This window comes from Cetorhinus maximus, chromosome 31 (assembly GCF_964194155.1).
Source record: "Cetorhinus maximus chromosome 31, sCetMax3.hap1.1, whole genome shotgun sequence".
In the NCBI taxonomy this organism is placed as follows: Eukaryota; Metazoa; Chordata; class Chondrichthyes; order Lamniformes; family Cetorhinidae; genus Cetorhinus; species Cetorhinus maximus.
The window spans coordinates 21,205,489-21,227,059 of NC_135909.1; the positions used below are offsets into that span (position 1 = coordinate 21,205,489).

Sequence of the window (21,571 nt, forward strand, 5' to 3'; positions counted from 1 at the left end):
AATTTTCCAGGTCCAGAGGAGAGCATGAAGCAGCACTGAAGCAATCATCGATGTACCGGAGAAAGAGCAGTGGGATGGGGCCGGAGTAGGACTGGAACAAGGAATGTTCCACGTACCCCATAAAGCGACAGGCATAACTGGGGCCCATGCGGGTACCCATAGCCACACCTTTTATTTGGTGGAAGTGAGAAGAGTTTAGGAGAAATTGTTCAGTGTGAGAACAAGTTCAGCCAGACAGAGGAGAGTAGTCGTGGATGGGGATTGTTCGAGCCTCTGTTCGAGGAAGAAGCGGAGAGCTATCAGACCATCCTGGTGGGGGATGGAGGTGTAGGGGGATTGGACGTCCATGGTGAAGAGCAGGCGGTTGGGGTCAGGGAACTGGAAATTGTTGATATGATGTAGGGTGTCAGAGGAATCACGGATGTGGGTGGGAAGGGACTGGACAAGGGGAAAGAAAATGGAGTCAAGATAGCAAGAAATGAGTTCCGTGGGGCAGGAACAGGCTGACAGTGACATTGTATCATCGAGAGTGTGTTAAAGGGGCGGGCGGGTTAGACTAATGTCACTGTGTTTGTGTGTCCGGCCTCAGCGCCAGGTTTCCGAGTCCTTCTAGTGTAAAATCACAAGATTTCGCTGTCATAGGATCGCGCTGCTCCCCTGCTCAGCCCTGAAGAGAGAACTTAAGGCCAAGTTTTCGTTAATTTCAAGATTTCAGTGGAAACACAGAGAAGAAGTCAGCGCTCGGCTGAGAGGGCGCGATCAAAGCCGCAAAGAAACGGGTTTAAATCGAAATTGCTGCCTTTAATTCGGATGGAACTTTCTCGACAACAAACATTCGGATTTTGTTAACAGAAGGAAGCGAGTGTGGGAATCTGAAATGTCCAATTTGAAGTGGAATTGGGGAGTTTATGAGGAGAGAGAAACAGAGAGAGGCTGGAGGAGCCGGGAGCTGACAGCAGGTTGTCTCTGCCCCGTCCGCTCTCTGTGTTTAAGTTGCTCTGAGCCGCCGCCACTGGTTTCATTTCTGATCCAGTTCTGACTGTCAGAGAGATTTTCCACACAGTCTCGGATATGACTGATACTGCAGCCGCCGAAACGGCTCCTCCAGCCGCTGCCGCTCAAGTCAAACCTCCCAAGAAGAAGAAGGCGGCTTCCCGATCGAAGGCAGCCGGTCCCAAGTTAGGCGAACAGATCCTCAAGATTGTGGCGGGTTGCAGCGATCGCAAGGGGATGTCCCTGGCCGCGATAAAGAAAGCTTTGTCTGGCAGCGGTGTCGATGTGGGGAAGCTCGGCTCCCAGATCAGGCTAAGTATCAGGAGGAAGGTGGAGAGCGGCTCCCTGGTGCAGGTAAAGGGACAGGGCGCCTCCGGCTCCTTCAAAATCCCTAAGAAGGAATCCCAGGGGAAAGTGGGAAAGAAGGAGAAGAAACCAACAGCCAAGAAATCTTTAGTAAAGAAACCAGCGGCCAAGAAGGTGAAAACAAAGAAACCAGCAGCTAAGAAATCTCCAGCCAGGAAAGTAGCAGCCAAGAAATCCCCAGCGAAGAAAGCAACAGTCAAGAAAACAAGCAGCAAGAAGGCGGCAACTCCAAAAAAGGCGGTGAAGAAAGCAGCGCTGAAGAAAAAATCTCCCGCCAAGAAGGTGACGGGCGGAAAGGCTTTAAAAAAAGTGGATAAATCGAAGGCCAAGCCCAAAGTGAAAGCAGCAAAGGCTAAGAAAGCAGCGCCAGGAAAGAAATGAAACCAGCCGAGCAAATTGTAAACCTCTGAACACAAAGGCTCTTCTCAGAGCCGCCCACGTCTCTCAGGAAAGAGCTGATCCCCGAATCAAATGTCCCTGTCCCGGCGCTGGGAGCAGGTTTCACACTGGAATGATTTATATTAAATTGAAATTTCCCGGTATCTCACTGACATGCACTATACCCAGCCTCTCCCCCACTCTGCAATAAAACAGAGCGGGGTCCGTGCCCCATTGTAACTGGGGATTTGTTCAGCTGCTCTGTCAGTTTCTGCTCGTTCCCTTTTCACAGATTCAGGGTGAGAGTGTGTAAGACAGTTACCCGGGTGGAGAAACCCCGCGTTACAACTCAAAGCCCAACACATGAGTTTGTCTAGTTCAGCTGGAGTGAAGTGTCGATAAACTGCTCAACCCGCCTGGAGGGGAGGTGTGTGGGGATAGAACTGAAGCTGGGAGTGAAGCGGAAACAGACGGATTTGACAGGGTATGTACTTGGGCGGGAGTAGTACTGAATTTTCTTTGTAAAGCTCTTTATTTAAAAGCTGCGGGTTTCTAGCACCTTTGAACATGAAGCTCCAATCTATAAGTTTTGTGCCGAGCGCTGTGTTAACTTCCATTGTCGATAATCGAAAAAGAAACGTCGGTTCGAGCAGGCAGGGGGCGGAGCTGAATTATCAAAGACATTCCTCAGTTCTGTCTGTCACTCAGTCTCCTCACTGCCCCTCCTCTCTCTCTTTGCTCCTTTCTCAGTCAGGTCGGGGCGGGCTGTATAAAAGAGGAACGTGAAGCTGCTCTTCTCTCATATTCTGCAGCGATCTGAGTGAAGAATCATCATGTCTGGCAGAGGGAAAGGAGGCAAAGGACTGGGTAAAGGCGGAGCAAAGCGCCACCGCAAAGTGCTTCGTGATAATATCCAGGGCATCACCAAACCAGCAATCCGCCGCCTGGCTCGCCGTGGCGGTGTCAAGCGGATCTCGGGTTTGATCTATGAGGAGACTCGCGGGGTGCTGAAGGTTTTCCTGGAGAATGTGATCAGGGATGCGGTCACCTACACTGAACACGCCAAGCGCAAGACGGTCACTGCCATGGATGTGGTGTACGCTCTGAAACGCCAGGGCCGCACTCTCTATGGCTTCGGCGGCTAAAAAACTCGACCCTTTCTACCAAACACACAACAAAGGCTCTTCTCAGAGCCACCCACCGCCTCACAGAGAGAGCAGAGACCTGGGAACGGGAGCTGGGATGGGCTGTGATCGGGAATGTTAGTGCCTGATTTGTTCTGGTGGGGAATGTACTGAGAATCTCAGTTTGCTCGTTGTTTATTTACCCGGATGGCACATTCTGCACTGACACTGAAAAGTCTCTCCACTGCTTCATATTGTCGAAAGGTTTTGTTCTAGATGAATAATAGGTCGGATAGTAATGACAGGATCCGGCGGTTCCTCTGATATCAGCCGTTCAATCCGTCAGTGGAGTTGAGTTTACAATCAGATCAGCCATGATCTCACTGAATGGCAGAACAGGCTCAATGGGCTGAGTGGCCTCCTCCTGCTCCTAATCCCAATATTCGCACGGATGTCCGTCAAGACTCAGACCGGGAACAGGGGGAGCTTCAAGCCGCTCCCGTTCCCGCTCTTTATCGGAATGAACAGCCCAGAATGAGGGCAATGGGACGGGGTCTGATGCCCCCAGCACCGTTTCTATTTTATTACCCATTACAGCCCTCTAAGCGAGCGGCGATTTTAAAGGTTGGTTGTGCTGTATGGAGCAATGCTCAATTATTATTATGTTAACAATTCAGTTATTGCCTGGGAAATTCAGCACTGACTTTACACAGTTCAAACAACAGACTGGTGTTTCTGTCCAAAAATGAGCAGATTCACCAGGATGATGCGGGGTTTACAAATTGCAGGGTCAGGTTACATGAACTGGAATTTCATTGGGGTTAGGAAATAGTGAGTGATAGTGAAAAATGGTATTTATAATTTTCCAAAAAGGTAAGAACGAAGTCTATTGTCGAGACGGGAAACGGCTGCAAAAAAAGGCGGAATTTTTAAATGGACAATTAAAAACAACTCGACCAATGAGGACCAGAGTTGCAAGGGATTAATTCATTGGTTCGATTTTGGACGCAACTGCCTGGGCGTAAGGCTGCAGCCAATTACTGTTCGGGGCGGTTCCTCACAGAGTCTAAAAAGGCTGATTGTCGAGCAGATTGTATTAATAGTCCTTGTAACTCTGACTGGTGAATCTGTTCAGAAAATGGTCAGGAGTAACTCTCCTTCCTCGACTTTCGCCGCTTCTTGCCGCCCTTTGCTACCGGTTTCTTTAAGGATTTCTTGGCTCCCTTCTTGGGAGCTGGTTTCTTCTCATCAACCATCTTCAGTTTCAGACACAGAAATAAACCAAACCTCTTCCGAGCGCCGATTAAATAGACAGTCTCCCAGATCTATGCTAATGAAGGATTGGGAAAAGATGACTCTGAATGGACAGTTTAAAGGCTAAACCAGCCTCTAAGTATATAATTTCAGGATTGGATATGGAAACAGGCCAATCAGATTGTGATTTCTCGCCCTCACTCCTCCTCCCAACTCGTGCCCATTTACTTTGGTCAGGAAATACATTTTACAAAGACTCTCTCCAGCCCCAGTTCCTCAGTGTTTTACTATACATCGGGGAATGTCGCCTGATTGTTTTGCGAGGATCCGTTCTCCACAGAGAGAGACTACACGGGAAAGCGGGATGCCATCTGTAACATAGAGCCCCTGATAATGTGTGCGAGTTTGGGATTTACTCACTCTGATACTGTGAATGAGTTTGAGATTCATTCACTGTTTGTCAGGCCGTGCTACAGTGAGAGAGTCTGGGATTCATTCTGTGTTTGTCAGTCTCTGGGGCTGAAAGTGATTGTTGATGTCGTTCTGTGTCTGACTGTGATAGTGTTTGAGACTCATTGTGCATCTGTCAGTTAGCGGTGCATGTGAGTGAGTGGGGTTTTCATTCTCTTCCTCTGACAGACGCCAAGTCCGGAGAGGAGAGGCGGACCCTCAGGGCCTCCAGGCGGTGGAGTTCAAAGTGACATCACTATTCAAAATATGACGCAGTAAGTAAGTCAGGTAAGTACTTCTACTTATTCTATTAATTAAACTGCTGCAGTCCATTAGTTTAAACAAAATAAAGTGAGGACTTTGGTCTGTAGTAGGAGAGGTTGGAGTGGAATAAGTACCCTAGTGTAATTAGTATTCTTTAAAAGGGAGTAACTAACAACTTTAAATTAAAGGGAACAGAAGGCAGCAGCGCTCACACCCGCGATATGCTCCTCCTGTGCTATGTGGGAATTCATGGACACTTCCAGTGACCCTGGTGAGCATGTGTGCAGGAAGTGCGTCCAGCTGCAGATACTGGCTAACCGCATTTCGGAGCTGGAGCTGCGGGTGGATTCACCCAGGAGCATCTGCGATGCTGAGATTATCGGGGACAGAACATTCAGTGAGGCGGTCACACTGCAGATAAAGACTGAACAGGCAGAAAGGGAATGGGTGACCACCAGGCAGAGAAGAGGGAGGCAAGTAGTACAGGAGTTCCCTGTGGCCGTCCCCCTCTCTAACATATATACCGTTTTGGATACTGCTGGGGGAGGCAACGTCTCAGGGGAAAGCAGCAGAAGTCCATGGCATCACGGGTGGCTCTGCTGCAAAAGAGTGGAGGAAGAGTGGCCGGGCTATAGTGATAGGGGATTCAATAGTAAGGGGAACAGACAGGCCTTTCTGTGGCCCACAAAATAGACTCCAGGATGTTATATTGCCTCCCTGGTGCCACGGTCAAGGATGTCCCAGAGAGCTGCAGGGAATTCTGAAGGGGGGCGGGGTGCGGTGTGAACAGCCAGTGGTCTTGGTGCATATTGGTACCAACAACGTAGGTAAAAAATAAAACAATGAGCTCCTACAAGCTGAATATAGGGAGTTAGGATGTGAACTAAAAAGTAGGACGTCAAAGATAGTAATCTCAGGATTATTACCAGTGTCACGTGCTAGCGAGAGTAGAAATAACAGGATATATCAGATAGATACGTGGCTGAAGAAATGGTGTTGGGGGGAGGGATTCAGATTCCTGGGACATTGGGACCGGTTCTGGGGAAAGTGGGACCAGTACAAACAGGACAGGTTGCATCTGGGCAGGACCGAAACCAATGTCCTTGGTGGTGGAGGGGTTGGGGGTGGGGGGTTGGTGGGAGTGGAGCGGTTGGGTGTGGGGTGGTGGTGGTGGAGGAAAGTGTTTGCTAGTGCGGTTGGGGAGGGTTTAAACTAGAATGGCAGGGGGATGGGAACCTGAGTAGGGAGACAGAGGAGGGGGAAACAAGGATAGAAACACAAGGCAGAAAAGTAAGGAGCAAAAGTGAAAGGCAGAAAAAAAAGTGAAAAACAAATGGGGTCAGAGTGCAAAATAAAGCGAAGGTGGTTACAAAGTTAAAGAAAAGTTGAAAGGCATTATATTTTAGTGTGTAGAACATTTGTAATAAGGCAGATGAATTAACGGTGCAAATATTTATAAACGGTTATGATATAGTTGCAATTATGAAGACATGTCTACAGGGTGATCAAGGATGCAAACTGAACATCCAGGGGTATTGAATATTTAGGAAGGGCAGACCAATAGGGAAAGGAGGTGGGGTGGCATTGTTAGTAATGGAGGAAATCAATGCAATAGTGAGGAAGGATATTGGATTGGAAAATCATGATGTGGAATCTGTTTGGCTGGAGATAAGAAACACCAAGGGGCAGAAAACATTGGTGAGGGTTGTCTATAGACCTCCAAACAGTAATGGAGATGTAAGGGAAGGCATTAAGCAGGAAATTAGAGATGCATGCAATAAGGATACAACTGTAATGTGGGTGACTTTAATCTACATACAGATTGGACAAACCACACAGCAATAATGCTGTGGAGGAGGATTTCCTGGAGTGTGTATGTGATGGTTTTATGGACCAAGACATTGAGGAACCAACTAGAGAGCAGGCGATCATAGACTGGGTGCCATGCAATAAGAAATAATTAACTCCCTTGGGGAAGAGTGACCATAAAATGATGGAATTGTTCATTAGGATGGATAGTGAAGAAGTTGAATTCAAAACGAAGGTCCTGAACCTAAATAAAAGGAGCTACGAGGGTCTAAGGCGTGAGTTGGCAATGATGGACTGGGGAACTGTACTTAAGGGGTTGACCAGTGGATAGGCAATGCATGAATTACAACAATTATTCATTCCTGTCTGGCACAAAAATAAAACAGGAAAGGTGGCCCAACCATGGCTTACAAAAGAAATTTGGGATAATATTAGATCCAATGAGAAGACATATTAAATTGCCAGAAACGAGAGCAAGCCTGAAGATTTGGAGCAGTTTAGGATTCAGCAAAAGTGGACAAAAAGATTTGTCAAGAAGGGGAAAATGGAGTATGAGATGAAACTTACAAGGGACATAAAAACTGACTATAAAGGCTTCTATAAATATGTGAAGAGAAAAAGATTAGCAAAGACAAATGTAGGTCCCTTACAGTCAGAAACGGGGGAAATTATAATGGGGAACAAAGAAATGGCAGGAGAATTGAACACATATTTTAGTTCTGTCTTCACAAAAGAGGACACAAATAATTTTCCAGAAATGTTAGGGAACCAAGGGTCTAGCAAGAGGGAGAAATTGAAGAAAACTAGTATTAGTTAAAAATTGTGGTCAAGAAATTAATGGGGTTAAAGGCTGAGAAATCCCCAGGACTTGATGATCTACATCCCAGACTACTAAAGGAAGTGGCCCTGGAAATATTGGATGCATTGGTGGTCATCATCGAAAATCTCTCGACTCGGGAGCAATTCCTACAGATTGGAGGGTGGCAATTGTAACCCCGCTATTTAAACAAGGAGGGAGAGATAAAACAGAACTACAGGCCAGTTAGCCTAACATCAGTAGTGGGGAAAATTCTAGAGTCTATTATAAAAGACATGGTAACATGGTAACACTTGGAAAGCATTAATAGGATTAGACAAAGTCAGCATGGGTTTATGGAAGGGAAATCATGCTTAACTAATCTACTGAAGTTTTTGGAGAAAAGATAAGGAAGAACCAGTGGATTGTATCGAATATTGATGTACAGTCTATCACCAGAAAATGAGACAGAGAGGTCAAGGAAGGGAAGTGTCAGAGATGGACCATGAAGGTGATGGAGGGATGGAAATTGGAAGCAAAATTGATAATTTTTTCCAGGTCCAGGTGAGAACATGAAGCAGCACCGAAATGGTCATCGGTGTACCGAAGAAAGAGTTGCGGGAGGGGGCCTGATTCGGACTGGAACAAGGAATGTTCCACATACCCCATAACAATGTTTCAGTGCTGCTTCATGGTCTCGTCTTCACTGAGAGGGTGGTCAGCCTGTGGAATGCTCTACCACAGAAGGCTGTGGAGGCCGGGTCACAGAGTATATTCAAGAAAGAAATTGGTACATTTTTGGATATTTGGGGCATCAAGGGATATGGAGAGAAAGAGGGAATATGGCGATGAGATAGAGGATCAGCCATGATCATATTGAATGGTGGAGCAGGCTCAAAGGGCCGAATGGCCTACACTTGATCCTTGTTTCTATGATATACCAGTTTGGGATAAATGCTGTATGTGTCATTCTAGACCACAATATGAGAGTGTTGGATTGATTCTATACCTGTTAGTCCCTGTAAATGTCCGTAAATGAGATTCAGCCTGTGTTTGTCAGTCTCTGGCACGGTAAGTCAATGTGGTATCGATTCTAGATCATTCAGTCTGTGGTACTATCTGATTGTGCACTTCTCATTCACTGTCGGAGCCTGGTTCTGTGTCTGAAGGTGGGATTAATTTTGGACATTCCAACATCTGCTGCTCAATGTGAGTGTGGAATTCAGTCTGGATCTGTCAGTTTCAAGTGTTGAACAGGAATGTGAGAGTCATTCTCAATATCTGGGAATCTTTGAAACATATTTTGCATCTGTTAGTCTGTGATGCTGTATGTGAGAGTGGGATTCATTTTGTCTGTCAGGCTCTGGTAATCTGTGCGAGTATTAGATACATTTTGTAACACTCAATCCCTGATGCTGTGCACAACTTTGTCCATCCCTAATTGCCCTTGTTCAGAGGGTATTTAAGAGACAACCACGTTACTGTGGGTCAGGGGCCTGGAGTTACCAGTCGGATCATGTAAAAGAGGCAGGTTTTGCATGGTTTTTGACGACAATCGACAATCAGAGTTTTGATTTCAAATTTCACAATCTGCCATGGTGGGATTCGAAACTGGGTCCCCTGGGTCTCTAGAATACTCGTCCAGTGACAATAACACTGTGGCACTACCTCCCCATCTAGCAGAGTGGCTCAGCGGAAGCGTGCTGGACCCATAACCCAGAGCTCGATGGATTGAAACCATCTTCTGCTATTTTCATTTTCATTAATGACTGTGGGATTCATTCTGTCTCTATCAGACTTTGATTCTGAACGTGTGCTTATGATTCCTCTGTGTCTCAGTGTTTGGCACTGTGTGAAAGTCTGATTCATTCTCAACTTCTGAATGTCAAACGGTCTCAGGTGTATTCGGTATCTACTGGTCAGCTGTACTGTGTGTGACGTGGGATTCATTCTGCATTTGTCTGTCTCCGTTACTGTAGTGAGTGGGTGATTTATTCTGTACTGGTCAGTCACTGGTGCTGTGAGTAATGGGCTTCATTCTGTATCTGTCAGACTCTGGTGCTGTGTGTGTGTATTGTGCAGTTTGTCAGTGCCTGGTAACATGTTGGATTTGTTCAGTAGTTCACCCTGTCCGATTTTCTGTGTGAATGTGAGGTTTATTTTATCGTTCTCAATCTTTGATGTGGGTTATGATTCTAGGGTTAACTCTGGATCTGTACTCAATAGTTATTGGAGAGAACTGAAACGAGGTGCAGCCCTGTCCAAATTTGTTGATGCCATTATTCTCTCAATATTGAAAATCTCCAGTTGAGAACTAGAATCCTACACACAGCGCAGCTCCCAGTAAATGTTGCAGTATCCTATCCAAGCTGCATTTCCCAGATTTTACTAGCTGTGAATCCTTTGATCAGTATTTGGGTATTTTAATGCAGGAACATCTGCCTGTTGACCCAATTCCATGGTGTTTTTGGGAATAGTAGCCAGAGGAGTGGAATTAAAATCCAGCTGTTTCCCCCTCTCGAATATTATCTCAATGAAATCGGTACTTAATACAGAAAGCATTAGTCCATCACACACTCTGATCAATTAAACCGTCTATCCTTTATTACTAATGCATTGGTTGTGATTTTGAGTCCCACCTGAGTTGAGTTTTCGGTCACATTTCATGTGTTATTTGTGCAAAACCGAAACTCATCCAGGGAAAAGGAACAGACACTTTCTGTCAGAAAGAGGCAGCTAATATGCACATAGGAAACCTCCAAAGGCGCCAATGTGACCATGTTTTGGGCTGTTGATTGAGACATAAATATCAGCGACTGCGCAGGCAGCGGGGAGGAGGAGAATAACGCCACTGCTCGTGTCTTTGGCAGAGCACCATGTAATCACTTACAACAAAATGAGAGGCTGGAGGGAGCTTCGTTTTAATACGTCTTCTGAAGGATAGCACCTCGAATAGTGGAGCCCTCCCTCAGTGCTGTACTAGAGTATCAGTCTTCTTTGTTACACACAAATTCCAGTGTGGGATTTGAAAAAAACACCTTTGTGTTCCAAAGGCGACTGTGACCAGGTCAGTCCCAGTGAAAGTGTTTAAGAAATCGACCAATCAACAGCTACATGACTGAGACAATTATGATGTCATCCCCTGGCAGGTCACATGACAGCTGGAGCCACAAGGCATCACAACCAGATTTGTGACTGGATTCAAACCCAAAATCCTGTCACAATGATTTTTCAAATTAAGCTGTCAGCTGCTTGAAAATGCAGCAGTTAAACTTCCTGCCTGATCATGAGGAGAGCTAGGGAGCTAGAGCTAGTTACAAAACTAAATCCTTTAATAAAACAGTTCAAAAACCATCAAGATTGAAATCCTGTGAGGAAAAATCAAATTATTATTGAGAACTCTGCTGGGAGAACTTCATTGGACAGCAGAGAAATCAGGTGAAGAATCCAAGTAAATCGACACCAGCGAACAAGTTAAAATCAAAAGCGGAATAACTCCTGTCAAAAGCTGAGAGTTCTGTGCATCATCAGTTCATCAGGTCGAGATATTATTTGGATTTAGCTTTCTGTTTAGAACAGGGTTTAATGAACTAAGTGGAATAGACACGTCATTGCACAACAAGTAAGTCAACTCTAGATTTTCTTGAGTTCCAATTTATTGAAACATTAAATTCTGGTGAACTAGAATTACAGTGCAAATGAATTGATAAATTAAAAACAAACTGTTTTCGAATAAATAAAGTCGAACAATTATTTTACAAAAAGTACCAGTGACCTGCAAGCTCAAACACAGTGAGAGTGAATTGCAGAGTGAAGGGTTTAAAATGTGGATTTTGTGGAGAGTGGGGATTAGGTGCAGACGGGGAAGGAGCTGATGTGTAATTGAAACCGAGAGACAACAGCAAAAGTAGAAGAGAAAAAGAGAGGAAAATTCGAAATAACAAGGACTTTAATTAAATAGCTCATTTCAGTGAAGTGTTGGGACAGCTGAGAGCTGTTGTCTACACATCCTGTGCTCTGTGGGAACTGCAAAGAAGCATGATGATAATTGTCAGATTCATAATACATTAGAGAACCAAGCAGAATATAGAAAGCACAGAGGAGAGCTGTAAAAGGAAATGAGGTCAGCCAAGAGAGTGTATGAGAAAAGATTAGAAGGTAACCTAACCAAAAACAGAAGTCTTTTACCAATGTATAGACAGTTACTGAAAAGGTCAGCTGATTAGGAGATCCTGTGGCGGCAGAGGGCTGAGGTACTAAATGAGAACAGTTCATCTGTCATCACGAAACAAGCGGATGCTGCTAATCTCACAGTAAAGGAGGAGCTGGTGGAGAAATTGGATAGGATGCAAACAGATAAAGAGGAGGCCATCACAAGGTTGGCAGTGTTCACAGTAGAAACGTCACACAACCTGGATGGGATACATCCTGGATTCATGAGTGAAGGAAGGGGGAAAATAGAGGAAGCTCGAGCCACAATCTTTCAAACCTCCTTGGATATGGGAGTGAAGCCAGAGAACTGCAGGTTGTTAATGTTACATCCATGTTTATAATGGAGAGGGATAAAGCTAGGAACAACAGACCAGTTAGTCTAATGCTGGTGGTGGGGAAACATTGAGACACAATCATCCAGGACAAAATTCATTGTCACTTGGTAGAACATGGGTTGATAAATGACAACCAGCACAGATTGGTTAACAGAAAACCATGGCAAATACTTAATGAAGTTCTTTGATGAAGTTTCAAAGAACATTGCCCAGGGTAGTGAGGTTGATGGTGTTTGTCAGGATTTCCAAAGGGGTTTGAAAAAGACTTGTTAGTAAAATTCAATCAGATGGGACTAAAGGGGCAGGTGCAACATGGATGTAAAATTGAATAAGGGACAGAAAGGAGAAAGTAGTGGTGAATGGCTGTTTTTCAGCGTGGAGAGATTTATACTGAACTGATTCTCTGCAAGAAACTTTTTCTCTTTCTCTCAAGTGCTAAGGAACGCAAGCTCCAACAACTCATCGACTCCAACACCCATCGGGGACCCTCCACCCCTGCTTGTCCCTCCGTCCTCACCCCATCTTCCAATCCCAGCCCCAGCCGCGTATTCACTATACCCCCTGACCTTCCCCTCTCCGATGCTGAATGTTCAGTGCTCAGCAAAGGACTTAGTTTCATACCCTTACGCCCTCATCTCAATGAATTTCGGGCTCGGCATGATGCTGAACTCTTCTTCCGCCGTCTTCGTCTCCGTGCTCACTTCTTTGGGCAGGAGTCCTCTCCCCGTTCAACGGATCCTTTTACCCACCTCCAATATTCTCCCTCCACTTGGACCCCTCCCTCTGGATTCTTACCTTCTCTTGATCTTTTCATTGAGAACTGTCGGCGTGACATTAGCCGTCTCAATTTCTCTGCTCCTCTCACCAATTCTAACCTGTCTCTCTCTGAACTCACTGCACTCCGTTCTCTCAGGTCCAACCCCAACATTGTCATCAAACCCGCTGACAAGGGTGGTACTGTTGTTGTCTGGCGCATTGACCTCTACCTCGCGGAGGCTGAGCGTCAACTCGCAGACGTTTCCTCCTACCTCTCCCTGGACCATGACCCCACCACAGAACATCAAGCCATTGTTTCCAGGACTGTCACTGACCTCATCTCCTCTGGAGATCTTCCTCCCACAGCTTCCAACTTGATAGTCGCCCAACCTCGGACGGCCCGCTTCTACCTCCTACCCAAAATCCACAAACAGAACTGTCCTGGCAGACCGATCGTGTCAGCCTGTTCCTGCCCCACGGAACTCATTTCTCGTTATCTTGACTCCCTTCTCTCTCCCCTTGTCCAGTCCCTTCCCACCTACATCCGTGATTCCTCTGACACCTTACGTCACATCAACAATTTCCAGTTCCCTGGCCCCAACCGCTTCCTCTTCACCATGGATGTCCAATCCCTCTACACCTCCATTCCCCACCAGGATGGTCTGAGGGCCCTTCGCTTCTTCCTTGAACAGAGGCCCCAACAATCCCCATCCACCACTACTCTCCTCCGTCTGGCTGAACTTGTTCTCACACTGAACAATTTCTCCTTCAACTCCTCTCACTTCCTCCAAATAAAAGGTGTGGCTATGGGTACCCGCATGGGCCCCAGCTATGCCTGTCTCTTTATGGGGTATGTGGAACATTCCTTGTTCCAGTCCTACTCCGGCCCCCTCCCACAACTCTTTCTCCGGTACATCGATGATTACTTCGGTGCTGCTTCATGCTCTCGTCGGGACCTGGAAAAATTTATTAATTTTGCTTCCAATCTCCACCCCTCCATCATCTTCACATGGTCCATCTCTGACACTTCTCTTCCCTTCCTTGACCTCTCTGTCTCAATTTCTGATGATAGACTGTCCACCAATATCCATTACAAGCCTACCGACTCCCACAGCTACCTCGCCTACAGCTCCTCACACCCCGCTTCCTGTAAAGACTCCATCCCATTCTCTCAGTTCCTTCGCCTCCGTCGCATCTGTTCTGATGACGCTACCTTCAAAAACAGCTCCTCTGACATGTCCTCCTTCTTCCTTAACCGAGGTTTTCCATCCACGGTCGTTGACAGGGCCCTCAACCGTGTCCGGCCCATATCCCGCGCATCCTCCCTCACGCCTTCTCCTCCTTCCCAGAAACATGATAGGGTCCCCCTTGTCCTCACTTATCACCCCACCAGCCTCCGCATTCAAAGGATCATCCTCCGCCATTTCCGCCAACTCCAGCATGATGCCACCACCAAACACATCTTCCCTTCACCCCCCTTGACGGCATTCCGTAGGGATCGTTCCCTCCGGGACACCCTGGTCCACTCCTCCATCACCCCCTACTCCTCAACCCCCACTTATGGCACCTCCCCATGCCCACGCAGAAGATGCAACACCTGCCCCTTCACTTCCTCTCTCCTCACCGTCCAAGGGCCCAAACACTCCTTTCAAGTGAAGCAGCATTTCACTTGCATTTCCCCTAACTTAGTCTACTGCATTCGTTGCTCCCAATGCGGTCTCCTCTACATTGGAGAGACCAAACGCAAACTGGGCGACCGTTTTGCGGAACACCTGCGGTCTGTCCGCAAGAAAGACCCAAACCTCCCTGTCGCTTGCCATTTTAACACTCCACCCTGTTCTCTTGCCCACATGTCTGTCCTTGGCTTGCTGCATTGTTCCAGTGAAGCCCAACGCAAACTGGAGGAACAGCACCTCATCTTCCGACTAGGCACTTTACAGCCTTCTGGGCTGAATATTGAATTCAACAACTTTAGATCTTAAACTCCCCCTCCCCCCATCCCCACCCCGTTTCTTTCCCCCCCCCCACCCGCCTTTTTTTTTCAATAATTTATATAGATTCTTCTTTCCCCACCTATTTCCATTATTTTTAAATCTAAAACTAAAACCTTTAGTCTTTCCACCCCACCCCCACTAGAGCTGTACTTTGAATATCCTGTCTTGCATTCTTAATTAGCACTTTTCTCAGACAAAGACCACCACCTTCAACACCTCTTTGACCCTTTTGTCTCTGACATCTTTTGATTATCTGCTCACACCACACCCTCAATGTGTCTCTTCCCCCCCCACCCACCTTAAACCAATTTATATTTCTCCCTTGTTGAAACTATGCTTCAGTTCTGCTGAAGGGCCATGAGGGCTCGAAACGTTGACTGATTTCTTCTCCACCGATGCTGCCAGACTTGCTGAGTTTTTCCAGGTAATTCTGTTTTTATTTTGTTTTGATTCTCTGTCACGTCAGCTGGCTGTTGTGTTTGCATTCCCAGAGCTCTTACATTTCAAATACTTCCAGCCTATATCCAAGTTTGCTGATGGCACTAGGGTAGGTGACATGGTTAGTAGCGTAGGTGGGAGCAGCAAGTTTCAAAGGCTCATTGACAGATTCAGTGAGTGAACAAAACTGTGGCCGATGGTGGTCAACATGGGGAAGTGTGAGGTCACCCATCTTGGAGCAAAGAAAGATCAGAGAATTTCCTAAACAGTCAGAAACTTGGGACTGTGGAGGAGCTGAGGGTGAGTGAGAGTGAGAGCTGAGTGAGACTGGAGGGTGGATGAAGAGCAGCGGCAGAGCAGCCCGAGAGCAGCAGTGAGAGAGAGAAGGAGAGAAGAGTGAGAGCGGTGGGGGGGATAAAGAGCTGTGAGGGAGGGGTTGGAGCAAACCGGCCATGTTTGTACTAAATAGTCAAAGCATGATATCAGGGGAAAGAAGGGAGCTGGTTGGTTTGTGCAGATTTCTCAAAATGAGGTATTGATTAAACGAGGAGCTGGAAAATTATACATTTCAATCAGGGCAATTATAAGAATATTAGTGCAGAACAGGTCTTGAGGTATTTAATATAAATAACAATTTAAATAAGGTACAAACTGGATTCTAAAAGAGGGAATAGAGGTTTGTTTTCGATCATGGAAGGGCAGCTGAGACCTGTTGTTTGCAGTTACTGCCCCATGTGGGAACCTCAGGACACTTCATGTGTCTTGGGGGCCACATGTGCTGGAAGTGTCTCCAGCTGCTTGAGCTCGAGCTCAGGATGTCCGAGCTTGAGGGGCAGCTGGAGTCACTGTGGAGAATCAGGGAGGATGAGAGATCGCTGGATCGTGCATTCCAGGAGCTGAACACCTCACAGGGAGAGAGAGCGAGGTCAGGATAGTAGATGGGTGGCCATCTGGGAGAGTAGGAAGAGGCAGGAAATGCAGGAGTCTTCGGGGTGTGTGCCATTGTCAAACCGGTACTCAGCATTGGAGACTGCTGGGAATGGTGACACCCTGAAGGAGTGCAGTCCAGACCATGGCATCAATGGGCAAGAAACTGCACAGGAGGGAACAGCAAAGAGTAGAAATGCAGTCATTATTGGAGATTTCATAGTCAGGGGGACAGACAGGCATTTCTGTCACCGTCATTGACAGTCCCACATGGTGTGCTGTCTCCTTGGTGCCAGGGTAAAGGACATCACGGGGAGGGTGCAGAATATTCTGTAGGGGGAAGGGAGTGAGCCAGAGGTTGTGGTACACGTCAGTATCAATGACACGAGGAGGACAGGTATTGAGGTCCCTCAGTCAGAATTCCAGCAGCGAGGGAGGTAGTTAAAAAGTAGGACCTCAAAGGGAGTAATCTCGGGATTACTGCCAGTGCCACGTGCTAGTGAGAGTAGAAATGTGAAGATAGGGAGAATCGATATGTGGTTTGAGGCTGGTGCAGGAGGGAGGGATTCAGATTCTTGGGACATTGGGACCAGTTCTGGGGCAGGAAACACCTATTCAAAAGGAACAGGTTGTACCTTAATAGGACTGGGACCAATTTCCTCATGGGGAGGGTCACTTGTGTGATTCGAGAGGGTTTGAACTAAATAGGCACGGGGTGGGCATCAGTATATAGAAGCAGAACTGAGGAATAACTGTGGAAGAAGTGGGAACATAGAAGATAGGAGTAGATGAAGAAGGAATCTAAGAGAGATACAAGGACATGTCTGTTATCGCATAAAGTGTGGTGAATAATGTTGATGAGGTAGATGCACAAATAGCCATGTGGGAATATGATGTCGTGGCAATGACGAAAACTTGGTTTAAAAATGGTGAGGACTGGGTGCTTAATTTTCACTGATGCGAAGTGTTCAGAAAAGATAGAGAAGGGTAAAGGGAGGTGGGATGGCAGTACTAATTAAGGAAGTCACTGTAATCTTGGTAAGAGACAATATCCTCAAAAGGACAAGGGCAGAATTTATTTATTGGAGCTGAGGAATAATAAGAGGATGATCACACTCATGGGGATATTCAATTGGCCTCCAAAAAGGTGAGAGAGGGAGATAGAGGAGCACATCTGCAGGGAAATCACAGATGTATAAGAACATAGGAAGATATAAATTAGGAGGAGTAGGGCCACTCCTCCCCTCGAGCCTGCTCCACCATTCAATAAGGTCATGGCTGATCTGATTGTAACCTCAACTCCACATCTGTGCCTATCCCTGATAAGCTTTGACCCCCTTGATTATCAAGGATCTATCTCTGCCTGAAAAATATTCAAATCTCTGCTTCTTGAGGAAGAGAGTTTCAAAGCTTCCAATTGGGAAAAAAAAAATTCCTTATCTCTGTCTTAAATGGGCGACCCCATATTTTTAAAAGTGATAAGAACTATAGAGTGGTGATGTCTGGAGATTGATGAAATGTGTTCAGGAGAACTTCCTCGACCAGAATGTTCTCAGTCCAGTTAGGAAGGAGGCATTGCTGGATCTGGTGCTGGGGAAGGAGGTGGGCCAAGGTTGGCCACGTGAACCAAGTGTCTGTGGGTGAACCCTTGGGTAAGAGTGATTGGAAGGGAGCGAACTTCAATGGGGGGAGAGGGGATTTAGCCAGGGTAAAATGGAACTAGAGACTGACAGGAAAAACTGTAACAGAACAATGGGTGATCTTTCAGGAGGAGATATTTCAGGTACAGAGTCGGTACTTTCCAATAAGGGGGAAATGGAGAGGAACCAAAGCCAGGGCTCCTTGGATGATGAGGAAGATAGAAAATCTCATGAAACAATGAAGAGGCCGTATGACGCACGTCAGATGAATTCTTCAAGTATGAACCAGGTAACTGTTATTGTACGAGTGGGTGGAATTAACTTTATATCTATCCATCTCTCCTACTGTATGTGAATGTGGAATTAACTAATCCCCAGTATCTGTCATCTGTACATGAGTGCATGATTAACTCTCTATCCGTCAATCTCTGTTACTGTGTTTCAGGGCGGAAATACAGTAACTTTCGACCTGTCATTGACCATTAGTCTGTCTGAGTGTGGAATTAATTCTGTATGTGTCAGCCTCTATTAGTGCATGCGAGTGTGGAATTAACTCTCCCTCCATCTCTGTTACTGTATGTGAGTGCACAATTAACTCCCCATCAGTCTCCGTTACTTTATGTGTGTGTGGAATTATTTCTGTATCTGTTGGTCTCTGTTACTGTGTGAGAGTGTGGAATTAACTCGAGATCTTTTTGTCTCTGTTACTATGTGTCAGTGTGACATGAACATTCTGTCAATCTCTGTAACTGTGTGTGAGTGCAGAATTAATACTCTGTCAATCACAGTTATTCTGAGTGTGTGGAATTCACTCTGTCAATCTATAATAATGTGTGTAATTAACTCTCTGTCAGTCTCTGTTATTCTATGGAAGTGGGTCACTTTCAGGTTAACAAACTGCAACTAGCAGAGGGTCACAGGGATCAGTGCTGGGTTCTCAGCTATTTACAATCTATATTAATGACTCAGATGAAAGGACAGACTAGACAAAGTTGCTGACAATACATGGATAGGTGGGAAAGGAAGTTGTGAGGAGGACACAGAATCTACAAAATATATATATGTTAAGTCAGTGGGAAAAATGTGGCACGTGGACTATACTGTCAGAAAATGTGAGGATTTCCACTTTGGTGGGAAAAATAGAAAAGCAGATCATTATATAAATGTGAAGTGATTTAGGTTCAGACAGATCCTGGACATGAATCACAAAAAGTTAACATGTAGCTCGATCAAGTAATTAGGAATGCAAATGGAATGTTGGTCTTTATTGCAAAGACGATGGAGAATGAAAGCAGAGATGCCTTGCTGCAACTGTACAGGGCATTGGTGAGACTACAGCTAGAACACTGTGTACAGTTTTGGTCATCTTGTTGAAAGAGGGACATATGCCCATCATCGCCATCATTCTGATGGCCACCTTTGTGTGTGGCTGCATCAAGCTGTGCGTAGACCCCTGGTTCACAAACACCAAGTGTCACTACGTGCTGAGGTTCTACCTGTCCCCGGTGTTGCGAAGGATGGGTCTGGCCACGCTGCCACGGAACGCTCCAAGTAGTTGGACCGTGCCGTACCACCTGCCCCTTGTGGAAGAATTTATGCAGAGAAATACTTTTGACCACAAGTCCTTCAGGCAGTGGTCGGCACGTAAAGTCCTAGAGGCCCTGCGGGCAAAGGAGATGGTGGATCCAGTCGGGTGGTTCCCCGAGCAGACTGTCAAAGACATTTGGCCGAATGCCTCATCACCAGAACTTTCCAACAAGCACCAAGAAGTAGCTTGGCTGGTGGTGAGAAAGTCCCTCCCTATCAGATCCTTCCTATACGCCAGGAGTCTCACCCCCTCCGCACACTGCCCTTGAGGTGGCTGTAGTGGGGAAGAGACCATTGTTCACCTCCTTGTGAAATGTGCCTTTGTGGAAAGTCTGGGGAGAGATGCATCAGTTTTTGTCGAGGTTCATCCGGAGCAGCTGTGACACAGGACTCTGTGCTCTATGGGCTGTTCCCAGGGACACACATCGAGACAAACATCAACTGCAGCTGGAGGATCATCAACTTGGTAAAAGATGCCCTTTGGTCTGCCCGAAACTTGTTGATCTTCCAGCGCAAAGAGTTGCCCCCGACTGAATGTTGCAGACTGGCACATTCCAAGGTCCAGGACTACGTGTGGGTTGCACTAAAGCTTGAGGCAGCCGCCACAAAGGCGCAATGGGGAAAGGTCGCTGTCTAAGACCTTTCTGCCATAGTGCACCGAGGGGCTGGGAATTGTATGGATCCCTCGGCTGTATGACTCACAAGGAATGTATCTAGTGAAAGCTACATGTGTTTCAATTATATTGAAGCACTTCAGAGTGCAACATGTTGTATATCGATAACTCCAATACCATTGCAGTGTCTGACTGTCTGTGATGACCATATTGAAAATACTGTAATGTTCATTGCTGGTATTAATTGCTCCTCATGATCCATGTGGAAAAGTTGAATATGATTGCACTTTTTGTGATGGCCATTTGGAAATGTTTTGTAATGTTCTTTCAGATATTTTATGAATAAAGCATATTTTTCCAAAAAAAAGTAGCTCAGAGAAGGTTCACTCGGCTTATTCCTGGGATGAGGGGTTGTCCCTTGAGGAAACATTAAGCAGTTTGGTCCAATAGTCATTTAAGTTTAGAAGAATGAGAGGTAATCTTATTAGATCTTAAAATGTTCTGAGGGGGAAAGATGCTGAGAGGATGTTTCCCCTCATGAAGGAATCTAGAACAAGGGGGGGGCACAGTTTCAAAATGATGGGTCTCCTTCTTAAGACAAAGATGAGGAGGAATTTCTTCTCTCAAAGGATCTTTAATCTTTGAAATTCTCTACCTCAGGGTCATTGAATATGTTCAAAGCTGAATTAGACAGATTTTTGAATGACAAAAGCCTTGTTATTATTAGTTAAACAGGTGATGGGTATTGATTATCCCACCTAAACAGAATAAAAAGATACAGCTGAAACACTTTGTGGGGAAGCTACTTGGAAGACTGTAGCACTGAGGAGCTGTCTTGAAAATAAACCAGCTTGAACAAAAAGACCATCCTGGATTAATTCTTCCACCACAACCTCTTATTGTGAATAACAAAGGCTACAATCATATCATCCATGATCTTATTGAATGGCATCGAAGGCTAGAGTGGACAAATGGGTAACTCTTGCTCCTATTTCTTACATTCTTATGTAGTGTGATGGAGGCAGGTTCAAACAATGTCTTCAAAAGAGATTTGGATCAACTGAAAAGGAAAAATGTGCAGAGCTACAGGAAAAGGTGGTGAAGTGGCACAAGATGAGTATAACCAGCACAGACATGACAGGCTGAATGGCCACCTCCTGGACTGTGACCGTTCTATGATTCTATGAATGAACTACCTGTCAATCTCTCTTACAGTATATGACTCTAGGTGAAATTAACTCAGACTGTCACTCTCTGTCACCAAATCAGAGTGTGGAATTTACTTTCTGTCAGTCTCTTACAGTACAGGAAACAGCTAATGACATTTGCTTGTGTCCTTTTATCAGAAATAGATAGGCTCTACTGACCTCAAAAGTACTAAAGGTTAAACATGTCAACTTTTCCTCCATCTACACTCCAGCTGGAAGTCAGCCAACAAGAACATACCTTCACAGAAAGCGAGAGACCGACTTCCATATCCAACATCCACCCTGATTCAAAAGGACTCCTCATTTGTCAGTTTTTGTTTCTGGCCTTGGGTTTGTGAGCAACACCTGCAATAATTCACTGTCAAAATCATGTGGCCGCTGGGAGTCTTAAATAAAGACAGGAAATTCTGCAAATATGCAGCAGGT

The 21,571-nt window shown here is 45.8% G+C and overlaps 1 protein-coding gene across 1 annotated transcript; it reads left to right on the forward strand.

Annotated features, from left to right (window-relative positions):
* Positions 1–1,071: 1,071 nt before the first annotated feature.
* Positions 1,072–1,740, forward strand: LOC144670405 (histone H1.5-like). The gene has a single exon (XM_078532889.1). It carries the CDS (start codon positions 1,072–1,074, stop codon positions 1,738–1,740), a length of 669 nt encoding a protein of 222 aa, XP_078389015.1.
* The last annotated feature ends 19,831 nt before the right edge of the window (positions 1,741–21,571 follow it).

Bases quoted from the DNA above. Each gene is read 5' to 3' on its own strand.
- LOC144670405 (XM_078532889.1), top strand. From the start codon at position 1,072: ATGACTGATACTGCAGCCGCCGAAACGGCTCCTCCAGCCGCTGCCGCT.